This window comes from Gossypium hirsutum, chromosome D05, assembly GCF_007990345.1.
Source record: "Gossypium hirsutum isolate 1008001.06 chromosome D05, Gossypium_hirsutum_v2.1, whole genome shotgun sequence".
Taxonomy (NCBI): domain Eukaryota; kingdom Viridiplantae; phylum Streptophyta; class Magnoliopsida; order Malvales; family Malvaceae; genus Gossypium; species Gossypium hirsutum.
Genome location: NC_053441.1, coordinates 20,982,284 through 21,006,082, shown reverse-complemented (window position 1 = coordinate 21,006,082; position 23,799 = coordinate 20,982,284). Strand labels below are relative to the sequence as shown.

The window sequence follows — 23,799 nt, the reverse complement described above, 5'->3', positions numbered from 1 at the left end:
ACGGTGAATCTTATCTTTCTAAGCAGTAGTGAAGCGGATTTAAGCCACCAGTCCTATCCTCCTAAGCAGTAGCGGAGCAGGTCGAAGATAGAAGATCTTATCTCCCTAAGCAGTAGTGGAGCAGATCGAAGACGGCGAATCTTATCTTCCTAAGCAGTAGTGAAGCAGATTTAAGCCACCAGTCCTATCCTCCTAAGCAGTAGTGGAGCAGGTCAAAGATGGTAGATCCTATCTCCCTAAGCAGTAGTGGAGCGGGTCAAAGATAGAATATCTTATTTCCCTAAGCAGTAGTGGAGCAGATCGAATATGGCGAATCTCATCTTCCTAAGCAGTAGTGAAGCATATTTGAGCCACCAGTCCTATCTCCCTAAGCAGTAGTGGAGAACACAAAATCAATCCTATCTCCCTAAAGTCGCGGTGGAGTGGATTAAAACCACAAACTTCGTCCCTCTGAAGTTTTTTGCGGAAAAGATCAAAGCAATAAGACACAGTGGGCAGGACTGAAGTTATTCAAAGAAGAGAAGCACCAGAAGAAGTCAAGACTTGGTATGACCGGGCAAAATTGGTCCTTTTAAAATCTTTGCTCCATTCTCGTTACACAACAATGAGCAAAGAGGGGCAGCTGTAGAGGCCCAATTTAGCCCAGGCCTGAAACAAAACCAAAATAATAAAATTAAATGACCCATGTACAACAGGCCCAAAACGGCCCGGATTCTAAACGGCCCAAGGGGGCCCAAAGACTAGGCAAGCACAGGGAACCCTAGGGTTCCCTCTCCTTTGCGTTGCTCCTCCTCGGGCGCAACGTCCACGCCTCGTCCCGAGGCCTGCCCAGCCTCCATTGACACCAAAATAGCAATCCTCTCCGTTGACCCCCGACACCTGCAAAAAAGACCAAAAGAAGCAGCACAGAAACGGCAACGAGAAGACAGAAATAAAAGCAAAACATAGAAAAGAAAATAGCGAACAGTAACATGGACCAACAGTGTAATCGTGGCTATAAAAGCCACTAAAATAACCTTGTAAAAAAAAGAAGATTAATCGAATAGAAAAGGAGAGCAAAAGTCAATCAAAAAAGGTTGATAATCTCTTTTATCTTCAAGTTTCTAAAAAAAAAACAAAAAGAAGATCAATCGAATAGAAAAGAAGAGCAAAAGGCAATTAAAAAAGGTTGATAATCTCTTTTATCTTCAAGTTTCTACTCCTGTTTTTATTTTTTATTTTTTCTTTTTCGAATATTATTATAAGTATAAAGAGGAAAAGGGGTTAAAACGTACCTGGGGGTTGGGTCGTGCGCCGTCGACGGAGGTCCCCTCCGTTCGTCAAGGTCACGAAAGCCCTTCGAGGGTTCGTTCGTGTTGCAACCGGGGACAAAGGCCGAAAGGCCATTTCTTTTTCTTTCCCATTTCGGTTTTTTTTAAGTACCTAAATTGGTTTTGTTACCTTTTTTTTAAAAAAAGAAAGGGATAAAAGAAGCCTCACCAAGGCGCGCCGTCGGAACCTCTTCTGTCGGTCTTCGTCGGAGCCGAAGAGGAGCACCGAATGTGAGGCGGCTGAGGGTGAGGGAGATCTGTCTCTTTTAGGAATTAAAATGTTAGGTTTTAGTTTTTCTTTTTTTTAAGTATTTAAAGGTGACTCTAAAACGGCGTCGTATGACGCCTTTAACCCAGTGACCCGATCCAACCGCGGCTAGATCCGCGCGTTTTGACATAGGGAGGGTTATTTGCGCGCCAGGTCCTCCACTTTTGTGCCTTGGTTCAATCTAGTTTCAGTTGTTTCTTTAAACTGGACCACTTATTTTCCTACGGATTTCATCTTGGTCCCTATGCTACGCTGCGTTTAAAGAGAATGGGAAATATTTCTGATTAACCCTCCACGTTGTTCGCACATTGCACATGGGTCCTTGTTTGGTTTTATTTATGTTTGTTCCCTTGTAATTCGGTTTTAGCTTCGATTTAATCCCTTTCGTTTTTCTTTGGCTTACTATTAATTATTATTACTCTTATTATTATAGATTATTATATTTGTTCATATTTTCATTAATATTTATATGTATATACTGTTATTTTAAGCTATTATCATATGTTGGCATTTAATCTCATTATTTTCCTTTTTGTAACGTATTATTATTAGTATGATGAGTTTATTGTACATTATTACATCAAGTCTTTTTATATTGTTATTATATATTGATATTTAATTTCATTATGTATAACTTGGTATATTTTCTACGCTAATCTAGTATAATATATATATATATTTGTGTGCAATCTTATTTTATAATACCCTTTTTTAAAGCCCATTTATATACCTATGTATATATTCTATATATATATACACATACTTTATATACTTTCTATAATTTTATACATATTTTAATGCACATACGTACGTACGCTTACCTACATGTTTATATATATTTTCTACAATAATTTTGAAGTATATACATATATATATACGTTTTTCAAACTTCCATAATTTTACGTATACACATATATATGTCTTTTATATTTCTATAGTTCTATTCATTTTCTTTGTTCATTTCTTTATTTACATTTTCATTATTATTTTGAGAGAACGTTCTGATCTTATTTGCTTATATGTATTGTTATTTTATATGTCATTTTTGCCCTTTTTTATCCGATTTCCTTTCATTGCTATTACTCGTATTATTTATGCTACGCCATTGTATTCATCAACATCTTGTTACGCATACTAATCCCCTTTTTAAAAAAATAAAATTTTCAAAATAAGGCAATATTTTACGTTTGGAGAATCGAGGAAACGTGCCCTAACGTGTTGGGTGTCGATTACTCGTTTAACCAAATAGTCGAATATCCTTTCGAAATTTTAAAATAAGGCAACGTTTTACGTTTGGAAAATCGAGGAAACGTGCCCTAACGTGTTGGGTGTCGATTACTCGTTTAACCAAATAGTCGAATATCCTTTCGAAATTTTAAAATAAGGCAATGTTTTGTATTTGGAAATTCGGGAGAACGTATCCTAACGTGCTGGATTTCGATTTCTCGTTCGTCCAAATAGCCAAATATCCTCTTAATTTTCAATCCATGTTATTCAAGTTTTTTTAAGGATTGTACCCTAAATCTCTTTAAAATTTTCAATCTTCGACATTAAGACATTAGTTAATCAACTTAGGTACCAATTTTTGGGCGTTACGAGGGTGCTAACCCTTCCTCGTACGTAACTGACTCCCGAACCTATTTTTCTGAATTTCGTAGACCAAAATCGTTGTTTTAATAAGATCAAATTATTTATTAAAAACAACCACTATTCGAGGTGTCCCGATCTCACCTCATTAAAAAGATCGGTGGCGACTCCTGTTTCGTTTTCATTTTTCAAAACCCAAGTCGACCCCATTTTTATCAAAAAAATGGTGTCAACAATTGTATTAAGAAAAAGTAAAGATGAAGCCTTCGAACGTATTTGTTTGAAAACATCTCACTTGCTAATCCCTCGTTTCACATCTTTCGTCTGTTTTTTTTTTCCTTAAAAGAATGTGTTTCACATGTATCTGTGAAAAGGGAGGCAATTTTGGGTTTGATCAATAGTTTGGGCTTTTGGGATTGTGGCTTTATTGTGGGTTTCAATACATTTTTATGATTTGATTTTTCCGATTATTGCTATTATTGAGGGTGCGCATGAATTGTTTGTGATGAAGAAAACTCAGAAAAGAATGATGATTTCTGTTCTTGATCTATGAAGCAGATTTCAGTTGATAATATAAAATAAAACTTTAGATATCTACTTTGACCAAAAAAAATTCTAAGTACCTATAATTTAGATATCTAATTTTCTAAGTTTTTCATATATACTAGATGTCCAACAGAGGCAAAGAGAACTCATTTCAAAGTCGTTTCGAAATCTGCACTTCTTTCTGATTGTAACCATCTTACTCGCATATAGTTTGTTTTACAATAAAAAACTACATGAGTAATCTAATCCTTCAACATGTTTATTTGCTTTTAGATAAATTCCCAACTCCATCACCATCTCTTTTTCATCATAATTACATGTCCGAAAAGTGTAAGTCCTTCGTACTTAAACCGACGGCTATTGTATGATAGGACAATTTTCTCATTCTCTTCAAAGGGTTAAAGCCTCCCAATACGGGTTTCGCATTGTGACCCACAAACCATCCAATACCATTCCCAATCTGCATTGTCACTACAAAGTTTTCATAAGCAAAAGTAGTGGGCTCTTCGCGTAGGTTAACTTGCCATGGTTCCTCGTCATCGATAGTGAAGGCTGATATGTCACCTCCATAGGCAATCTCAGAGAATCCAATTAAAAAAAAAGAAAAGAAAGGATAGAACGTGCTACAGGAGCGGAGAGTAGAACATGCTTGTCACAGAAGCAGATGAATAAATCTTAATAGTTAAACATGCAAATTCCGTATGAATAAAATTGTATTGATCATACGTCTCTAGTAAACTGTTTAATAAAAATGGATCAAAAGTCAGTTCTGAGACGTACCAGTAGCAGTATTCTGATTAACGATAGATATTGGAAACTTCAAATTCTGTTTTTCGAATTTAAAAACTCAGCTAACCATTCTATTTAAAATATACATTGTGAAGTACCAAGAAGAATAAAATCTAAAATGCTGAATTACACTAGAAAAATAAACATGTCAGCAGACTAGTATTTCATCCTCGAAACCGCTGCAGCTCCATACACACAATTTTCCCTAATTTCCCATTTCGATTTCTGGATATTCACCAAATCTGTCAGTTATTAATAATTAAGTACATGCCGATTGAGTCTTAGTTCGACTAGTATGGGCATTGTTACTAATGCAGAAGGACATGAGTTTGTGTGCGTTGAAATACATTATCTTCCTATTTATGGGCTGCGATGGGCTATGGGTAATTTTAAGCATCGTGTCAAAAAAAATATGATCAAAACTTATAATAAAATTGTTTTAATAATAATAATAGTAAAAGTAATAATAAAGACATTATTTAATGCTTTGGCTTACGTACTCTTTATGAGGTATGTATAAACAATCCAAGCAATAATGCCAAGAACAAGGACAAGGATGATAGAAGAGAGAATCCAAATCTAAGGATCACAATGGGACACGTGGCAACACGAGAACTAGCTAAAGAGACCTGCAAGCAACCCTTTGCTTTGGATTGTTCATATGGTCATCTAGTGACCGACTATCCCCCCCCTCACGATAAGAAAGCATCCATCCTTGACCACCTGGTCGAGCCCTCTATTAAACCATTTGTTATTAACAGGTGCACTCTTCTCAAGAGGGGATCACTCGAGAACCATCACATCTCCTATAAACACCCCCAAAGCACAACATAGAAGAGGGGTCTCTCCTTTCCTTCCAACAAAGCCTAAGGGGCCAAGCCATCGTCCTCTCCCCTCGATTCTCCGCTCCACTCTCCTACTTTTCTAGCTCTCAACCCTGGCGTGGGTGAACTGGCCTTCCTCCTCACCATCCCTCCTCGTTCTCCAACCTAATTGATATCATGTATCAACAATGGTGCGGTGAGCATGGAACGAACACCAAGTGCACCTCTTTACCATCTCCCAACAACAACAAAAAAGATAAAACAATACTCAAATTATCTCCAATATGTAATGATTCAGTTTTCAAAGTTGTAGGTAAATTCGATTTTAAGGCCGAATTTATTAAAGTGAATTGGTCTAAAATTTGAATCAGAGAAAAAATTACGTGTCAAGCATGGAATTGAAGGTTAATTAAATGTGTGAGTTTGATTTAACTTTGAACAAGTCTTTAATGTGCAATAAAACCAAAGACCAAAAAGGAAATTAAACCTTAAACTAATTTACATTAGTGGAGTGAAATGATCATAGCCTTTGATAGCCATTAACTATTAAAAAAATTAATCATGGCCATTAAAATTTTAATAATTTTAGTTTAATAAAATTTGTTGATTCATGTTATTATGAATTAGTGGGAGAGAATGAAAGAACAAAGCTTTCATCTCCTTCCTTGGCCAAATGAGAAAAGGAAGAAAAACATCCAAACTTTCCTTCCATTGCCGCACATCATTCTTCAGGTAAGGGAAAACTTTTTACTTCAGTTTTTGATGAAATTTCATGAAATAACATTAGATAACGAAAGCCCAAGTATTAGATTAAAGAACTACTAAGTTATAATTTAGTTTTCCATTATTGGAAAGTTTGACTGTTTGAGAGATTTGATGTTTAGGTATTCAAATTCATGCATGTTGCTATTAGATAAAGTTATAGTAGAGTATGTTAAAATTGTAAGTAAAAATATTAAATCGAGCTTGAATTAAACTTAGATTAAATAGTTAATTATGGTATCATTAAGGACTAAATTGTACGGGATATAAATTTTGAGGGTTGAAAATGAATAATGGTTATAAGAGGTCCCTGTATTATATTTATTAAGCCGAATTTAAATTTGACCGGGTAAATTGTGAAAAATGAGTGTTTTGGGTAATAAGAGTACAAGGACTAAATCGAATAAAATACATTCACGTGTATAATGTATTGAATTGTATTTGAGTTGTGTGATTAATGAATTTTCCATATTTGAATTTAATTTCATAACTAAAGATGACGGGCCAACCCAGGACAAAGGAAAATCTAAAATCATCGACAAATAAATATTTTAATTTGTGCTCTCATAACTCAAGCTCATTAAATAATTAAATATATATATATGTTTGATGCTATATATGTTTAGGAATGGTTAATTATCAATACGAATGTGTTGACAAGTACGTATATACTTGATAAAGTGATTTGTGATCAATTGGTTGAATGAATGTATATATATGTTTGATAGCATGATACAATTATTAATGATGATATTTTCCCTATTAACTTTGTCAGATAGAGTCACAGATATAGTTCTCTAATACCCTAGGGGTCGAGAACATACCACCAACTCAAATACTTTGGGATTATGAGCGTATTATAGTGTGATTGGTGGGATCAATGCATTTATGCCTGATTAGCACTTCAATGCATATTTGGTGTGATGGTGGATTGATCCGAGTATCTGTTATTATATCTAATTTGGTTAATAGGGGTTAAATGTAAAAAAAATTATATATTGAATATGTATTGGATTGATACAAGGCATTGATATTAATTTGAGATATGATTTTGATATATTAAGCTAGATGCAAATACCTTGGGGATGCATCATAAATTATATTGAGAAATTGGATAAAGTATTAATGATATTAAGATGAAATGACCCATAAACTATTGGTATATACGTATCTCGGATATTAACGTAAATTTGTTTGTTGATTAAGTTGAATTATTATATTACTTATGTTATTTAAATATGGTTATGTTTATAATTGAATTTGAGTTATGTCAGCATCACTGAGTATACTTTACTTAGCGTATAGATTTGTTTGTTTCAGTGCATAGGTCTCGATTAAAGCTTAAGTGGTCTCACGGTCAAGCATCCAACCCTCAAGCTCAACTTGGAAGCCATTAAGACCTTATTTTGAATGTATATATATATGTATGTATATGTGTATATATTTGTGTGTGCGTTTTGAAGTCATATGACATGTACCTAGATTGGTTGGCTAATTGCTTAGTTATAGCATTTTTGGTAAGGGACCTAAAATGTCACTTTGGTTGAATTTTATCTTTTGATCACTAGTTGATTTTGTTTGATTTTGTGAGTTTGAATGTGGAGATTAGTTGGTTTAGTATTGATGGTTATAATTTGGTGAAGTTTGAATGTGTTTAGATAGGTTAATTGGATGAGCATGTTTTGTGGTATAGCTTAAGTATGTTTAGTGCATTGGGTTAAATTTTGAAAGCCTAAAAATGCATAATTTCGACCATTGGTCATTGAGTTTAGAGACTGGAAGAACAAATTTCACCTAAATTTTATATTATAAAGCTTGAAGTCCAGAAATATACTTGTATAATCTTGAGACAATTGTATCTTGGTCTCAAGATAGGTGACCTATGTCTCAAGACATTCAAACATTGAAACAAAAAAAGAAATAGTAGAAATTAGTCTCAAGACATAAAAAACCTTACCTCGAAACACAATATGTAGTGTCTTGAAACCTGTTAACTTCCAAACTAAAAATCTCAAATTTATTTACGACTTAGTCTCAAACTTATCCAAATTCAAACCATGAACTACTTTTACAAGGTATTTAGCAGGTCAAACTTATCAAGGTGCTAAATAGAGTGCATAGCTTACTCAGATGTGTATTAGATTAATCATTTATCTGACTCCATACAATAGATTATCTTCCCATAGTATTGAACTTAAATTATGCTTTTAATTAGAGTTGGATCTCTTCCCAAAGCATATAACACTGCAGATTAATTTGATCCAATTATCGCCCCCAAATCATTAAAATATGGTAGATATATATATGACTTTATGGCTTGTAGGAATGCATGCAATAGAACATCAATGGAACATGCATTATTAGGAGCAGAGTAAGGTTTAGTTTAACAATATTTTTTAAAAGTGTTTTTGAGAAAAAAAAATAGAAAGAAGTTAAAATTTTTAATTTCTTTAAAAAGTACTTTTAGGTCAATTTTTGATTTGAAAGAAACATTTTTTTTTCTCAAAAAGTAATTTGTTTAAGAATGTTTTTATCTTAACAGTAATTTTTATTTCAAGAATACTTGTAGAAGTGTAACTAAAGAGAAATCAAAATGCATCAAGAAATCAGTGCAGATTGGATGTAGAGATGAGCCCAATGGGTCCTTCAGACTGGGAGAGCCTGTTTTCAATCTCAACTTCGCTAATAGGTTTGCTCTTCCCGCTTCAAACTTGAGATTAAATAGGTCACACTCTCAACTTTGCAATCAATGTGATTATTTCATTAAATGGTGTATCGAATTTGTTTTCAACTTTTGTTTGAATTTAGAAAATAAAAATAAAAATAATTAAAACTTCGAAAGATTAAAATAAAGTTTGAAGTATAGAATATTTATATTTAATAAATAAATACTTTTTTATATACTTTATAATAAGATTTTTTTATTATTTAGTTTTTATGTTTTGAGAATCCTAAATTACTTTTAGCTTTCTATGCTTATCTAATTTACTCATTTTCAAATTTCCTTACATGTCAAATTCTTCTCAAACCCATAAACCCAGATTTAGTTCATGTAAGATTATATTTAGAAATACACTTACTAAAATTATTTAACACATTATTGTATAAACGAAGTTACGTAAGAGATTACAAATCAACTTACTCCACAAAAAAAAAGTTAAAAAAGATATGGGTAAACTACAAAAATAGTCACTTTTGTTTGCCTTAAATTACATTTTAGTCACTTATGTTTGAAATGCTACGTTTTAGTCACTTACATTATCGTTTTGTTACGGAGTGGTCACTATACCGTTAAGCTCCGTTATCTCCCTAACGACGGTCCTACGTGGCAGTCCAAATGGATTTTAAATAACTTGGATGTCCTACGTGGTAGCCCAAATTAAATTTATTTAATTAAAAACTTATTTTCATCCCAACAACTAGACATCCAAGTTGGACTGCCACGTAGGACTGTTATTAGGGAGGTAACAGAGTTTAGCGATAGGGTGACCACTTCATAAAAAAACGATAATGTAAGTGACTAAAACGTAACATTTCAAACATAAATGACTAAAATATAATCTGAAACAAACAAAAATGACTATTTTTATAATTTACTCTAAATTTATATAAGTAGTTAATTGACCCCACAAAAGATTGCTTCATAAAAAATTGAAAATGATCCACCAAATTTTTTGAAAAAAAAATTATTTTATAAAATAAACAATTTTAAATAAAAATAAATGAATTTATCTCCACTACTAAAACTCAAAATTTTTTAATCCTTTTATTTTCTTTGAACACTAATCACTTTTCTCTCAAATTTCTCTTATTCTCTCACATACACGATCTAGAATTTTACAAGTTAGGTGATCAATATTTTAATATTTTTAGATCTCCCCAATTTGGTAAGAACTTTTATTTTCAAGCTTTATTGATTAATCTCTAGAGAATTTAGGATTGTGGCTATCTCCAGAAAATTAGGATCGTGGTTTTCCTTGTGGTAGATTAGGAATTTTTATGCATGATTTAGTTTTTTATTTATTGAATGAGTTTGAAATATTGATTTTATATGAGATTCCTAACATCTTCAATAGGTAACAATTTTTAGAAATTGATTAATAAAAATCATTAAAAAATAGAATTGATTGTATTTGTAGTCTTGAATTTTTGGAATATTGATTAGAAATTTAATATTTTTATTCAGAAATAGTTATTCTTAGTGTGATTATTGAGAATATTGCGTTTGCAATTTAACATATTGTATTCTAATGACACCAAAAATCACTTAAGTGGTTTTTATTTTTGTAAAAGAAAATTGTCCATTGTATGACGGCTTCATGAAAACTTGTGTTTAAAGCTTAAATTCATTTATTCTAAATGTTTAACAAGAATGAAAAATATCTTTTAAGAAAGTCCAATAGTGAAATAGATTACTTTCTAAAAGAAAAGCTTAGATTTATTTGTTTTAAATATTGACTTATGTTAATTTTGCTAGTTGCTACAACAAGTGTCAGAAGTGTTTTTTTTTATGGGGGGATAAAAATTGTAAAAAAAAATATTTGAAGAATTGAAGAGATCAATGGATAAATAGTTATTTGATTCCATAGGTTGAGAATGATATTTTTAGTAGCATTGACAAAGGAGAAGACAATTCAACAATAACATATAAAAAAAAGTGTGTTATTCAAAATTATTTGATGTATCTTTTCTTTTAGTTATTAATTTAATAGTTTTGTAATAGTCTTATATTTAACCAAATACACTGATTTATCCACATTTGGTATTATTCATTAGTTCATACGACTTTTATAAACGTTTAATTTTTAAAAGAGATCCCACAATCTTTTTTTTTTCGCCCATGTTTGGGCATGTTAAAATATTTTATTTAATCCATTTGATTGAAATATAAGATTTTATTATTTAGTTGACACGATTTGTTATCGAGACGTTTTATTGGGAATAACAAGAGCATATCTAAACACTCAAAGTTTTATATCTGAAGCAAGTTTTCAAGAAACTACTCGAGTTTTAGCAAAAGCTGTTCTCGGGGATGTATCGATTGGTTGAAAAGCCTGAAAGAAAACGTTGTGCTTGGGGGTATGATACCCGCCGGTACCGAATTCAAAGGATTAGTGCACCGGTCATGGCAACATAACAACATTCTTTTGGGAAAAAAAAATTCTTCCGAAGAGAAATGAGAGATAGAAATATAAGATGATTTCATATTTATTTTTTAATTAATTACAACACAAAGGTTGAAGCTTATAGGATTTTATTTTACGCACTTCTCTTGTAAATTATTTTATATTTGCTTTCTCAAATAAAATAAAATTGGAGCGAAAAGATAAGCAGCTAGGATTTCTCTTTTCAACAAAGTGATGGGAAAGAAGAAAATTATATATTTTTTTAAAATCATATTATTTTATGGTTGAACGGAAATTTTGATCAAAATGGAAAAATTGTTATAAAATTATTATTTGGGTAGAGGGTAATAGATAAAATGTAATATGATAGTCTAAATATTAATCTTCCTCGATTTATAATAAATCATTAGATAAATATATAATTGATGTTAATTTATTTGGTCTTTCAACTTAATAAAAAAATAATTTTAATCCTGCATTTAATTTTTTTCTCTTTTTCTCAAAAATGGATTAAAAAATTAACATCTATTCACTTTGCTGACATGGCATACACGTAGATGTCAACTGAGTAATAAATTATTTTAAAAATTAAAATTTATTAAATTTATTAAAAAGTATAAAAATTATAAAAAATTATAAATTTTTAACACATGGACTACCACGTCAAGAAAGTGAACTGATGTTAACTTTTCCATCAATTTTAAGGTGATTTGACAAACAATGTAAGTTTGAGAGCTACAAGAGGCGAAAATTAAATAGAATGCTAAAATAACTTCTTCTTCTTTTTGTAAAGTTGGAGGGTCAAAAAAGATATTATCTTTGTTTTATTAGTTATGGCTTAATTCGCAATTTGGCCCCCAAAGTATACCCATTTTCTCACTTTGATACTTAAACATTTTTTGTCTCAATTTAGTACTTAAAGTATCTCTCTCTTATGGTTTGTAGTTCAAAAGTTAACTGAAGTTAAAAAAAGTTCAACCAATTAAATTTAATTAATAAAAAATATTTTTTAATTCATTTGCTTTTCACATTCTCTCTTTCTCTCTCCCCTACTTCTTCCCCACTCTATCTTTTTATCAACTCCTTCATCTTTCTTCCCAACACAATCAACCACAGCTAATATTTTCCTTGCCACAGCCATGTTCATATTGATGCTAGTGACGCTATTGATCGTGACCTTGATACGGAGTTGGAGCTTCTAACTATGATGAATGCGTTAACTATGGATATGATGTCGGAAATAGACCGATTTTATATCACCCTTCAATTCGAACTAGCAAAAGTAATGTCTCCTTACATAATATGGATTCCAAACATTCATGATCTGGATGTGAATGAGGCGAATTACTTATCCCTCGGTCTATTAGTGAACTATCTCTCCAAGGATTGTGAAAGATGTTCCACTAGAAATATTCTTGTTATTGCTTCGATTCATATTCCCCAAAAAGTAGATCCCACTCTAATAGCCCCGAATGAATTAAATACATGTATTAAGATACGAAGGCATCGATCCCCGCAGGGACAAAGAACCCATTGCCGTCTCGGCTGTGCTACCGGAGGCTTTGGGGAAGTTAGAATAGGAGAGCACTCATCTTGGAGTGGGCTTACTACTTAGATGCTTTCAGCAGTTATCCGCTCTGCACTTGGCTACCCAGCGTTTACCGTGGATTCGATAACTAGTACACCAGAGGTGCATCCTTTCCGGTCCTCTCGTACTAGGGAAAGGTCCTCTCAATGCTCTAATGCCTACACCGGACATGGACCGAAATGTCTCACGACATTCTGAACCCAGCTCATGTATCGCTTTAATGGGCAAACAACCCAACCCTTGGAACATACTACAACCCCAAGTGGCAAAGAGCCGACATCGAGGTGTCAAACCTTCCCGTCAATGTGAACTCTTCGGAAAGATCAACCTGTTATCCTTAGAGTAACTTTTATCCGTTGAGCAACGACCTTTCCACTCAGCACCATCGGATCACTAAGGCCGACTTTCGTCCCTGCTCGACGGGTGGGTCTTGCAGTCAAGCTCCTTTCTACTTTTGCAATCGATGGCCAATCTTCGTCCGACCCGAGGAAACCTTTACACACCTCTATTACCTTTTGGGAGGCCTACGCCCCATAGAAACTGTCTACCTAAGACTGTCCCTTGGCCCATAGGTCCCGACACAAGGTTAGAATTCTAGCTCTTCCAGAGTGGTATCTCACTGATGGCTCGGGCCCCTCCGGAAGGAGGCTTTCTTCGCTTTCTACCTAAGCTGAGTAGGAAAAGCCCAAAGCCAATCCCAGGGAATAGTGCAGCTTCATAGGGTCTTTTTGTCCAGGTGCGAGTAGTTTGCATCTTCACAAACATGTCTATTTCACCAAGCCTCTCTCCGAGACAATGCCCAGATCGTTACGCCTTTCGTGCAGGTCGAAACTTACCCGAAAAGGAATTTCGCTACTTTAGGATCGTTATAGTTACGGTCGCCATTCACTAGGGCTTCGGTCGTCGGCTCTCCAGTCATCAAGTCACCAACTTCCTTGACCATCTGGCACTGGGCAAGGGTTAGCCCCCATACATGGTCTTACGACTTTACGGAGACCTGTGTTTTTGGTAAACAGTCGTCCGAGCTTGGATATTGCGACCCCCTTTGTGAGGAGGCACCCCTTCTCCCAAAGTTACGAGGCTATTTTGCCGAGTTCGTTAGAGAGAGTTGTCTCGCGCCCCTAGGTATTCTCTACCTACCCACCTGTGTCGGTTTCGGGTAGCTATCATCTCTATACACCAAAAAGAATAAAAATGAGAGACATCAAAAAGATTGATCCAAATTTCAGTCAAAGCAAGATTAGGTTTTTATGGTATTACTTGGTCGATTTAAAAGGTAAAAGAAAAGCTTCTGAAGAGAGGAAGAACATATTGAAATTTGAATTAATTCAACAGTAAAAAAAACTCAGATCTAGTGTTGAAATTTTGGGATTTGTTTGTAGATTTAAAAAATTCTAGTGTTCTTTTAAGCAATAAATGCTAAAAATAAAAAGAAAGGCCGAAAATAAGAGAATGATGAAATTTTGATTAAATGACTACCAATGAGTGGTAGCCGACAGTGGCCATTGATGCTAAAATCTTGAAATTTTCTTAGTTTGGTTTGAAACTTTAAAAAATGGATGATTTTAATTTTAATTCAATTAAAGTAAATTTAATTTTAAAAAATCTTTAATTAAAAGAAACTTTAAACATGTTTGCGTTTGTTTTTGTTTAGATTACTGTGAAAAAAATATAAGAGAAAAATTGCGCAAGGTATGTTATCATTGGCCACCTAATTTTTTAAATGGTGTTAAAAAATTGAATGAAAATATATAATGAAATGATACTTTAAGTACCAAATTAGGACAAAAAAATTTCAGTATCAAAGTGAGAAAATGAGTATACTTTAGAGCCAAATTGTGAATTAAGCCATTAGTTATTATTATTTTGTTTTGGTATAAGTAAAATAAATTAAAGGCATAATTACTTTTTCAGCCCTCCAACTATACAAAAAAGATCATTTTAGCCTTCCATTTAATTTTTTTGTCTCTTTTAGCCTATAAACTTGTATTTTTTGTCAAATCACCCCAAAATGAATGAAAAAGTTGATGTTTGTTAACTTTGCTTACATGACTTACATGTAAATTGTCACGTGGATGACACATCAATATTTAATTAATTTTTTAAAATGTTAAAAAACATTTAAAAAACTTTTTTTATAATTTTTTAATTTTTAAAAATAATTTTAATAGTTTTTTTTAAAATTTTAAATTCTAAAAAATTAATTAAATGCGTATGTGTCATCTATGTAACACCCCTAACCCGAATTCGTCGCCAAAATAAGGTTACGGAACATTACCAGAGTTTACAGAACAAATAAACAGAAATTTCAAACATTTCACATCATATAATATTCATATCATAAACCAACTGGAAACAAACATATTGTCCCTTATATAAGCCTTCGAGGCCCAAAATACACATTAGAAATAAGTCGGGACTAAATCGAATACTCAAAAAAAATTTCAAATAACATTAAAATTTTTCAAAGTTGCAGGGGAGACACGGCTGTGTGACTCACACGGCCAAGAGATACGCCCATGTCTCAGGTCGAGTGGGCATTCGAAATAAGGACACACGGTCGTGTCCTAGCCTGTGTCTGTGCCCGTGTACCTCTCTGACTTGGGTCACACGACCAAGTCACACGCCTGTGTGCTAGGTCGTGTTGAGCATACTAACTTGCACAATTTTAAAGATACAAGGGACACACAACCGTGTCACCTAGCCGTGTGTGACACACGGTTGAGACACACCCCCGTGTGGACAAAAATAGGTCATTTCTAAGCCACATTTCTCACCCAATTTGGTACCAACCTAAACACAAAAATTTGCATATCAACAAGCCATAACAAGGCATTCAAATCAAGCTAAAATCAAGTCTTAAACATGTATTATCACAATATAAAACCAATATATCCTTAGGCACCTCAAATGACAAATTAATAACATGTCAACCAAATATTCATATTTACCTAGATAACCAAATGCATATATGCATAATTATACCAAATATACCATTTCAAACCAATCATCAATATACCTATAATTTTCCATCATTCAACCATATCAAGCACACATTAAATATGTTAAGGCCACATATATAAACACATCAAAATACATCAAACACAAGTCACTCAAATGGTTTGTCTCAACAAAACATTTATATACCAACATTGGCCAAAATATCCTATACATGCCATTATAACCGAAATTAATTTACTGAAAGTACCAAAAGAGCTAATGGATAGTGTGAAATAGCTCCGACCAGCTTCCAACCCAAATGAGCTTCTGAATTACTATAAAACATGGAAAATAACACAGAGTAAGCACTTAAACTTAGTAAGTTCGTATAATACAGAATTTAACTTACCATATTTCCACAAAATAGGTAAGTAAACATAGCATATCTCAATCAATTTGACCAAAAGCCTAAACACATTATCACCAACATATTAGCCATTAAAATCACATATAAAATCCAACACACATGGTTGAATTCATCAAATAATCATATTTCATGTATATACCAGTAATAGTTCATATCAAACTCTTATGATTTAATAATAGAATTGTGCCTATTGAACCATTTAGAATATTGTTGGATACACGGGTAGTACACACGAGGTGTACTGAACTGTAATCCGTCAATTCATATTCATGTATGCTCATATGAGCTGTAAACAGGAAGCTCCTCCGAGCTGAATAACGGGAAGCTCATACGAACTGCGGTGTGTCCGCAACACATACAAGACCCCAACCAAATCGGTAACCCTAATGACATGTCATTTGTATCCTACAAATTTCATAAGGTTCATACAAGACTCGGTAATCGTCGAATATACAACCGATATTTATTCATGGCAATTGTACAATTCACAAACAATAATTCAATCTAACACATATTAATGTACAATTTAATTATATGAACTTACCTCGACGAGTTCATATAGATACGAAGGCGATTAATCCGATATTTTTTCTTTGCCTCGATCTAACTCCGCACTAGGTCTAACTGGATCTATACGAATGAATTTAACACAATTCAATATAATTCATATTCAATTTAGTCGAACACACATTTTTTGAAAAATTACCATTTTGCCTCTATACTTTTAATTTATTACAATTTAGTCCATAGGCACATAAAATGACTTTCATGTCATTTAATCCTTACTCAAGCCTAGTCAATTTTTATATATATTAATAACAACCCACATAATTCACAGTTTCACAAATTTACCATAATTTTATCATCTTTTTCAATTTAATCCCTAATTGATAATTTCATCAAAATTCTCTTTACAAAAGTTGTTTATCTAACAACAACCTTTCATTTTCTATCATAAAGCTTCAAAGTTCAAGCATACTCATCAATGGAAAAAAACCCTAATTCTTTATCAATTTTGCAAATTAATCCCCGAGCTAGCTAGATTAAGCTACTATGATGTCGAAAACATAGAAATCATAAAAAACGGGACAATAATACAAACCTAATTAAGCAAAACAAGCTTGCTAATATCTCAAGCTTCCATGGCTAGGTTTTCTCTTCTTTTTTTTTGGTGGTAGATGATGATAATAGATTTTTTTATTGTATTTAATATCATTTTAATTGATAATTTCCAAAATTAACCTTAATGTTTCATGAAATTTCCAATGATGACTATTCATGCTTAACCACTAAGCATTTTAATGGTCTATTTACTATATAAGGATCTCCAATTTAAAATTATAAAGCTATTTAATACCTTTAGCTATTAGAACTCAACTTTTGCACTAATGCAATTCAGTCCTTTTCATCAATTAGGTATGTAAACGGTAAAATTTCTAAACGAAATTTTTACACTGTATTTCTATCATATAGTAGAACATAAGATAATAATAATAAAATTTTTTGACTTCGGATTTGTGGTCTCGAAACCACTGTTCCAATTTTATTGAACACAGGTTGTTACAATTTACATGGCAATCCAAGTGTATGCCATACACATGTCAACAAAGTTAAAAAATGTTAACTTTTCTATCCATTTTGGGGTGATTTGATAAAAAAACACAAGTTTAAGGGTTAATAAAGGCGAAAAATTAAATGAATGGTTAAAATAATTTTTTTTGTAAAGCTGGAGGGCCAAATAAGTCATTATGCCTAAATGAAAATCCTTAAAAAAGGGTAAAATTATCAAAAATTGTTATATGAGCTAAGAAAGATATAGCCTTATCTCATATATTCTTACATCTCGGCAGTGTTGAGAATCTAACATTACATGCTCAGGAAAATCTGGACACTATTGAGAATGTGAAATTACCACTATAAGAATGTTACAATTAAAATGTGAATGTACCTGAAAGGTCTCTCTATTCTAGAGACGAGATCAAATGAATATTCTATTATTAAATGGATGAATTTAATCTCTATAAGAATAGAGTTAACATTTATGCTACGTTTAGTAGGAGTATTATTTTTTACACATGTTTTAGTATATGAGTTAACAATAAACTAATTCAATTGGTAATATTTAGCCACCCCTATGACTTATTTTTAGCAAAGATAATGAAATATTTTCACTTATTTTGAAGATGTCTTGTTTTTTACAATAATTATTACTCATCTTCCTAATTTCAAGTTTAAATTTGTACTAACTCTTCTTTATTTTATGTCTAACTATTGTAATATATATGTAACAAATCAACATTTTCATTTTTTTAACTATCCTCATGTTATTATATTAATAAACCAAACGAAATATAAATTTTTAAAAAATATCATTTATCGTTTAACAGAGTTAATAGTTTTTAAGTTTTTATCATTTTGTAAATGAACTATTTTGTTTGGAATTGAACTACAATTAAAAAGAATAATTTCAAGATATTTTTTATACAGTAAATATTAATTCTATTATAATTTCTATTCAAAAAAAATTCTATTATAATTTAGATTTATTTGATTCTTTTTAATATTATAAAAACTAAATTAATTCATTTAATAATAATAATAATAAAGAATAATTTAATTTAATTTAATCTCTACAAAAACAAACTTCCCACTACTTTAACCGAATCAAAATTGACATTAAGAATCCTCAATAGCATTGATCCTACTTTGGTGAGAAATATAACATCAATTTTATTAAAATATAATTTTTAATGTAAACTACACTAAATTTTGCATAAACTTAACTTATTCCTTTGTAATCTTAATTGATTTTTAAAAAAATATATAAATTAAATAAATAAGATACATGATAATGTTTTAACTCGATTATCAATGTATTAAATAAATATTTTTATCTTTAAACATAGAAATAATTTATCAACTAATATTAGTAATAAACACTATAACAACCCACTTTTTTTTATTTAGCTGTACTAAAAAATATTTAATAATATCGTTAGAAGACTTAGAAGAAGCAATCATGAATTTTTAAGATTAATTTCTATGAAAAAAAATATATAAAAGGTAAGAGTACTATGGAGGTCTTTATATGAGGAGTCGGATTGTATTGTACCCCTCTATTAAAGAATGAGTAAATTAGTTATTGTACATTGGATTAATGAGGTATATGCCGCACACCTTGTGTAACTGTTTGGTTATTCTGTCAACTAAACTAATTTTTAATAGTAGAAATAGATAAAAAAAATTTTAACAGAAAGAATTGGTTAGTTCTTTGATCTAATGCAGAAGGACTAATTTATCTTTTTTTTAAAAAAATATAATATAATTTAACTCATAATACAAAACCCCTACAGTATTTTTTTTCCGACAAAAAAAATAGGAAACAATTGTGGGACTTGCACGCTGTTTATAAAAGGATGATTTGTTTAACTAGACAGAGAGGTTGGGACATTGATTCAGAAGTTATGATTATTAGAGTGAAGCAGCTTTCCTCTGAACCTTAAACCATGAGTTTTTCACTGAATTTACCCCACATTTTCTCTTCAACCCCGTCACCCTTTCTACCCACATTCTGTCCCTTCGGTTTTCTTTTAGCAGGCAATGATAATCGGTGGAAATTTGTAAAAACGAGTGTACCTTCATTGAATTTATTAGTTTTAGCATCAAACATGTTTCTCCAATTCAACTGTTTTTAAACAAATTAAGTAGGAAAAAAACTCATATGCATGAATCGAAAGTAAGACGGATCCTTGTAAAAACTTTCCCATACTTGAAAATTAGCTTGGGAGTTATTTGTTGAGATTTTTTTTGGGGGGGGGGTTGATGACGGAATTACGAAATTATGTGACAAAAAGTTAAAAGATTGATATCCAGAAAATAGGATATGGAAATTTGGTGCTTTTAATACTTGAATTGTTATATTTCGAAAGATGTAAGTTGGACAAGTAGTTGAAGGTAATGGTTTTAAATGTATAAACCCACCAAATGTCCGTAGTGATCCAGAGGCTCTAAGACTAAAATGATTGCTTCTGAGCCGTCTTCACACCTTGAGAATCATATGGTTTGCACTATGAAAGAGCAGCCACTTTCTTTAAAGCACATATTATATAAATTAGTTCAAAAGCACTCGATGGGAACAAAGATACGTGTTCATTAAACCAAAAAAATGCACATCCTCCCGTAGGGTGGCTGGCTAATCAACTAACTCTTTTTTTTAAAGTAATAATAATTGGTACAACTTTCATAAATTTACTGTGTTTAAATTCATATCTTCTTAATTATTACAATAACAATAATATCAATCAAGTCATAAATAAAACTAGTAAGAGGTAAAAGAAAAATAAGGTGGAAATGGGTGTTAACATAGCAATTTCTTTTGTAGCCTTTAAATATGAACGCCATTACACCAAATCTTTAGCTTTTGGCTTTTTCTCTCCCTTTCAGTTACGAAGCCATACATTATGTCACGAACCTGTTTATTAGCCTGCACCTAATTTCTCCCCACTTTTTGACAAAAACGCTCTTGTTGGCTACTGCGCAATGGTTGTTCTTACGCAATATAAGATTTTCTTTTTCGTGGTGTCCAGTTAATATTCACTAATAAACTCAATACAATGGAAAACACACTTGCAACTGGGTTTTAATCTCAACTGTAAAACATAATCGGATGTCTGGTCATGAAAAACAATGAGTGTTTGTATATGATAGTCGAGGAAGGAATCTAGTTGTTATGACAGGGCTAGATATGCATGCACCACCACCACCACAAATATAATGAAATGGTAGCTTAGCTAGCTTCTTTTTTAAAACTCAGCCCTTCTTTGCATTGTCTATCATTTCCTCCAAAGCCCTACATGTCTATATAGAAAATGAAGAAGAGAATTTTCAAAGTTGTGTGGTTCCAATTCATTGATTGTAGTCGCATAACTTTAGGCTTTGTTAGGCTTTGCTTGCTCGGCCCGCTAGCTTTTCGACCCTACCTTTTATATTATAAAAAGAAAAAGAGTGAAAAATCTGATGAGGCTACCCATCTTAGGAAGCTTTGGGTATCAGTTAGGTAAAAATCCCTTCGAATCTGCATTATTCTTCTTCTTTTCATCATTTCAAAGCATTACCAAAAGCTTCTTTTTTCTTTTTTTACATTTTTTTATCAAGTAGTTGATCAAAAGCTTACATATAAATCGTGGAGTTAAAAAGTAAAGGAAAAGAAGTAACTGTTAATCTTTAGGTTACTATTAGAATATCTCATCACATTTGGCATGTTCAGAAACAAGTGATTAATTCTAAAAAAACATGATGTAAACACATAAACTATAGCTAATAATTAAGAAGTGAAGTTTGGAAGAAAAATGGTTCCTTAGTTTACCCCCACTACTATCTCTCTCTCTCTAATGATGATAATGATAACTATAAATCATAAAGAAGGGGGAGTTTAGAGTATTTTACTATGCTTCTCTTCCATCGTGGAAAGTCGTAAACAAAAAGCAAAAGAAAGCGAGTGTAATTAATCGTAAGGCAATGCAAAGGTGATAGTTGGCTGGGGGGGCCATTCTTTTCCCCGTGCTCTCAAGTACTGCACCATTACTCATTATACCTTCCCTAACCCTTTTTCCTTTAACCTCTGTTTTCACCCTCCTTAATTACTTTCGGCTACGCTTTTATCTCCTTAAAACAGGCTCCACTCTTTGTTTTTATCTGCTGAGAATATTACCACTAGTTGAAGTCTCGGAAAAGACTATGGAATCAGATTAATATAAACCTTTGATGGTGGTGGCACATATGTTTCTATGGGCACCATGCGGGTTGGAATAAATGGCATGGGCTCACAACTTGAGGGTATGATTGGATCATGAAACAAAGCTCCTGGGCTTTAACTTTTCTTTCTTTTTCTTTTTGATTTTTTAATGGGGGAAAAAAATTAAAGGCCAAGAATGAAAGAAGCTCACTTGTGAGCTGTGAAACCCAATTTTCAAAGAGAGCAAACACGAGAGAAATTTAACATAAAAACAGGTTGTTGCAGTGGTAAAGAAGTACAAATAATAAAAAAAGGCAATGGAAAAGCAAAGAAAGTTGTCCAACTTCTCCCTCCTTTTCTTTTAAAAACATCCCAAGTCCAACCACACCTCATATACAATTTTTTTTAACCAAAAAATAAAAATATTCATAAGTGCTCGTTCTCCAACATCTAAAAATAAAAAGAAACAACTGAACTGGAACTGAAACCAAGCGAAGAGCAGGCACATAAGAGGAGAAACCAAGGAGAGAAACAAAACAAAGTTGGCATGAAAGGAAGAGAAACCAAAGGAGCCCCTTCAGCAGATTTGCTAGTATGTTTCCCATCTCGAGCCCATCTCACACTAATGCCGCCAAAGCCCATTTGTAGTCCTGCAAGGTCATCAGAACCCAACAAGCGCCACCACAATCGCCACCACCACCACCGTCTCCTTAAGAAATCAAGCACCAGAAAAGGTTGTGGAGCTGGCGGCCAAGCTAGCCCTCTCCTATGGGCTAAAAACAAGCAAATGGGATCCGAGATCACGGAACCAACCTCCCCGAAAGTCACATGCGCCGGACAGATCAAAGTCAGGTCTAAGACAAGCTCGTGCAAAAGTTGGCAATCAGTGATGGAAGAGATCGAAAGAATTCACAACGGCAGGAAACACAAAAAGAGACTAAGTTGGGTGGACTCACTCGGTTTCAAGAAAGAAGTCATGCAGTTCTTAACGTGCTTGCGGGCCATTCGTTTCGATTTTCGATGTTTCGGGTCTTTTCCTCAATCTGACATCACCACTGACGATGAGGATGAAGATGAAGATGAAGAACCCCAAGAAAACCACAATTACGTACAAGGCAATGAGACATCAAGAACCGTCTTTTCCAAATGGTTCATGGTCCTGCAGGAGAATCAAAACAACGGGCTTTACAGAGAAGAAAGCAAAGAACAAGAGAGCTCCCTCGATCATGTTGATGATCAAGCTGCTGCAGTCCCACCTGCAAATGCTCTCTTGCTTATGCGTTGTCGATCCGCTCCTGCAAAGAGCTGGTTAGAAGAAGCTAACAGGGTGGAAGAGGACGAGGAAGATCAAGGAGACAAACAAGAGTGCAAGAGGAAAGACGAGAAAAAAAGAAAAAATTTGAGGTTTTTAATGGAAGAAGAAAACAGGAAGGTGAAAGAGAGCTTAGTAGTGATGAAATACGACCCTGAGTTCTACGAAATTTCATCTGATATAGCCCAAGAGACATGGCTTGTTGGTGGAATGAAAGAGCATTTATCCCGAAGCCGAAGTTGGAAGAGATGATTATATTATATTATTATCCCTGATCACTATGTTTTCTTCATAGTTTGACTTTATAAGTACTTGTTTGTGCTTTATTTTTGAACCCTTTCATCTGAGAACTGAAAATTCTAAGCCTGATCACCACCTTATAGTTTTACTTTTGGAATTTTGATATGTTTTCATTGTTGTGTATGATTTGAAAGTTGTATGTATTTAATATGTGCCACATAATTTGTACAGCTTTCCTTTCTCTTTCAATTGGAAAAAGATTTTGCTGCTATTTTATGCTATGCCATGTAAATTCATGAGTTGTGTGTTATTTTCATTTGCATGTAATGAATTTATCATCAAACCT

The 23,799-nt window shown here is 32.8% G+C and overlaps 1 protein-coding gene across 1 annotated transcript; it reads left to right on the top strand.

Moving 5' to 3' along the window:
- Positions 1–21,980: 21,980 nt before the first annotated feature.
- On the top strand, positions 21,981–23,724 carry LOC107905126 (uncharacterized). The gene has a single exon (XM_016831699.2). The coding sequence runs from the start codon at positions 22,449–22,451 to the stop codon at positions 23,463–23,465; it is 1,017 nt and encodes a 338-aa protein (XP_016687188.2). The 5' UTR covers positions 21,981–22,448; the 3' UTR covers positions 23,466–23,724.
- Positions 23,725–23,799: the final 75 nt, after the last annotated feature.

Bases quoted from the DNA above. Each gene is read 5' to 3' on its own strand.
- LOC107905126 (XM_016831699.2), top strand. From the start codon at position 22,449: ATGAAAGGAAGAGAAACCAAAGGAGCCCCTTCAGCAGATTTGCTAGTA.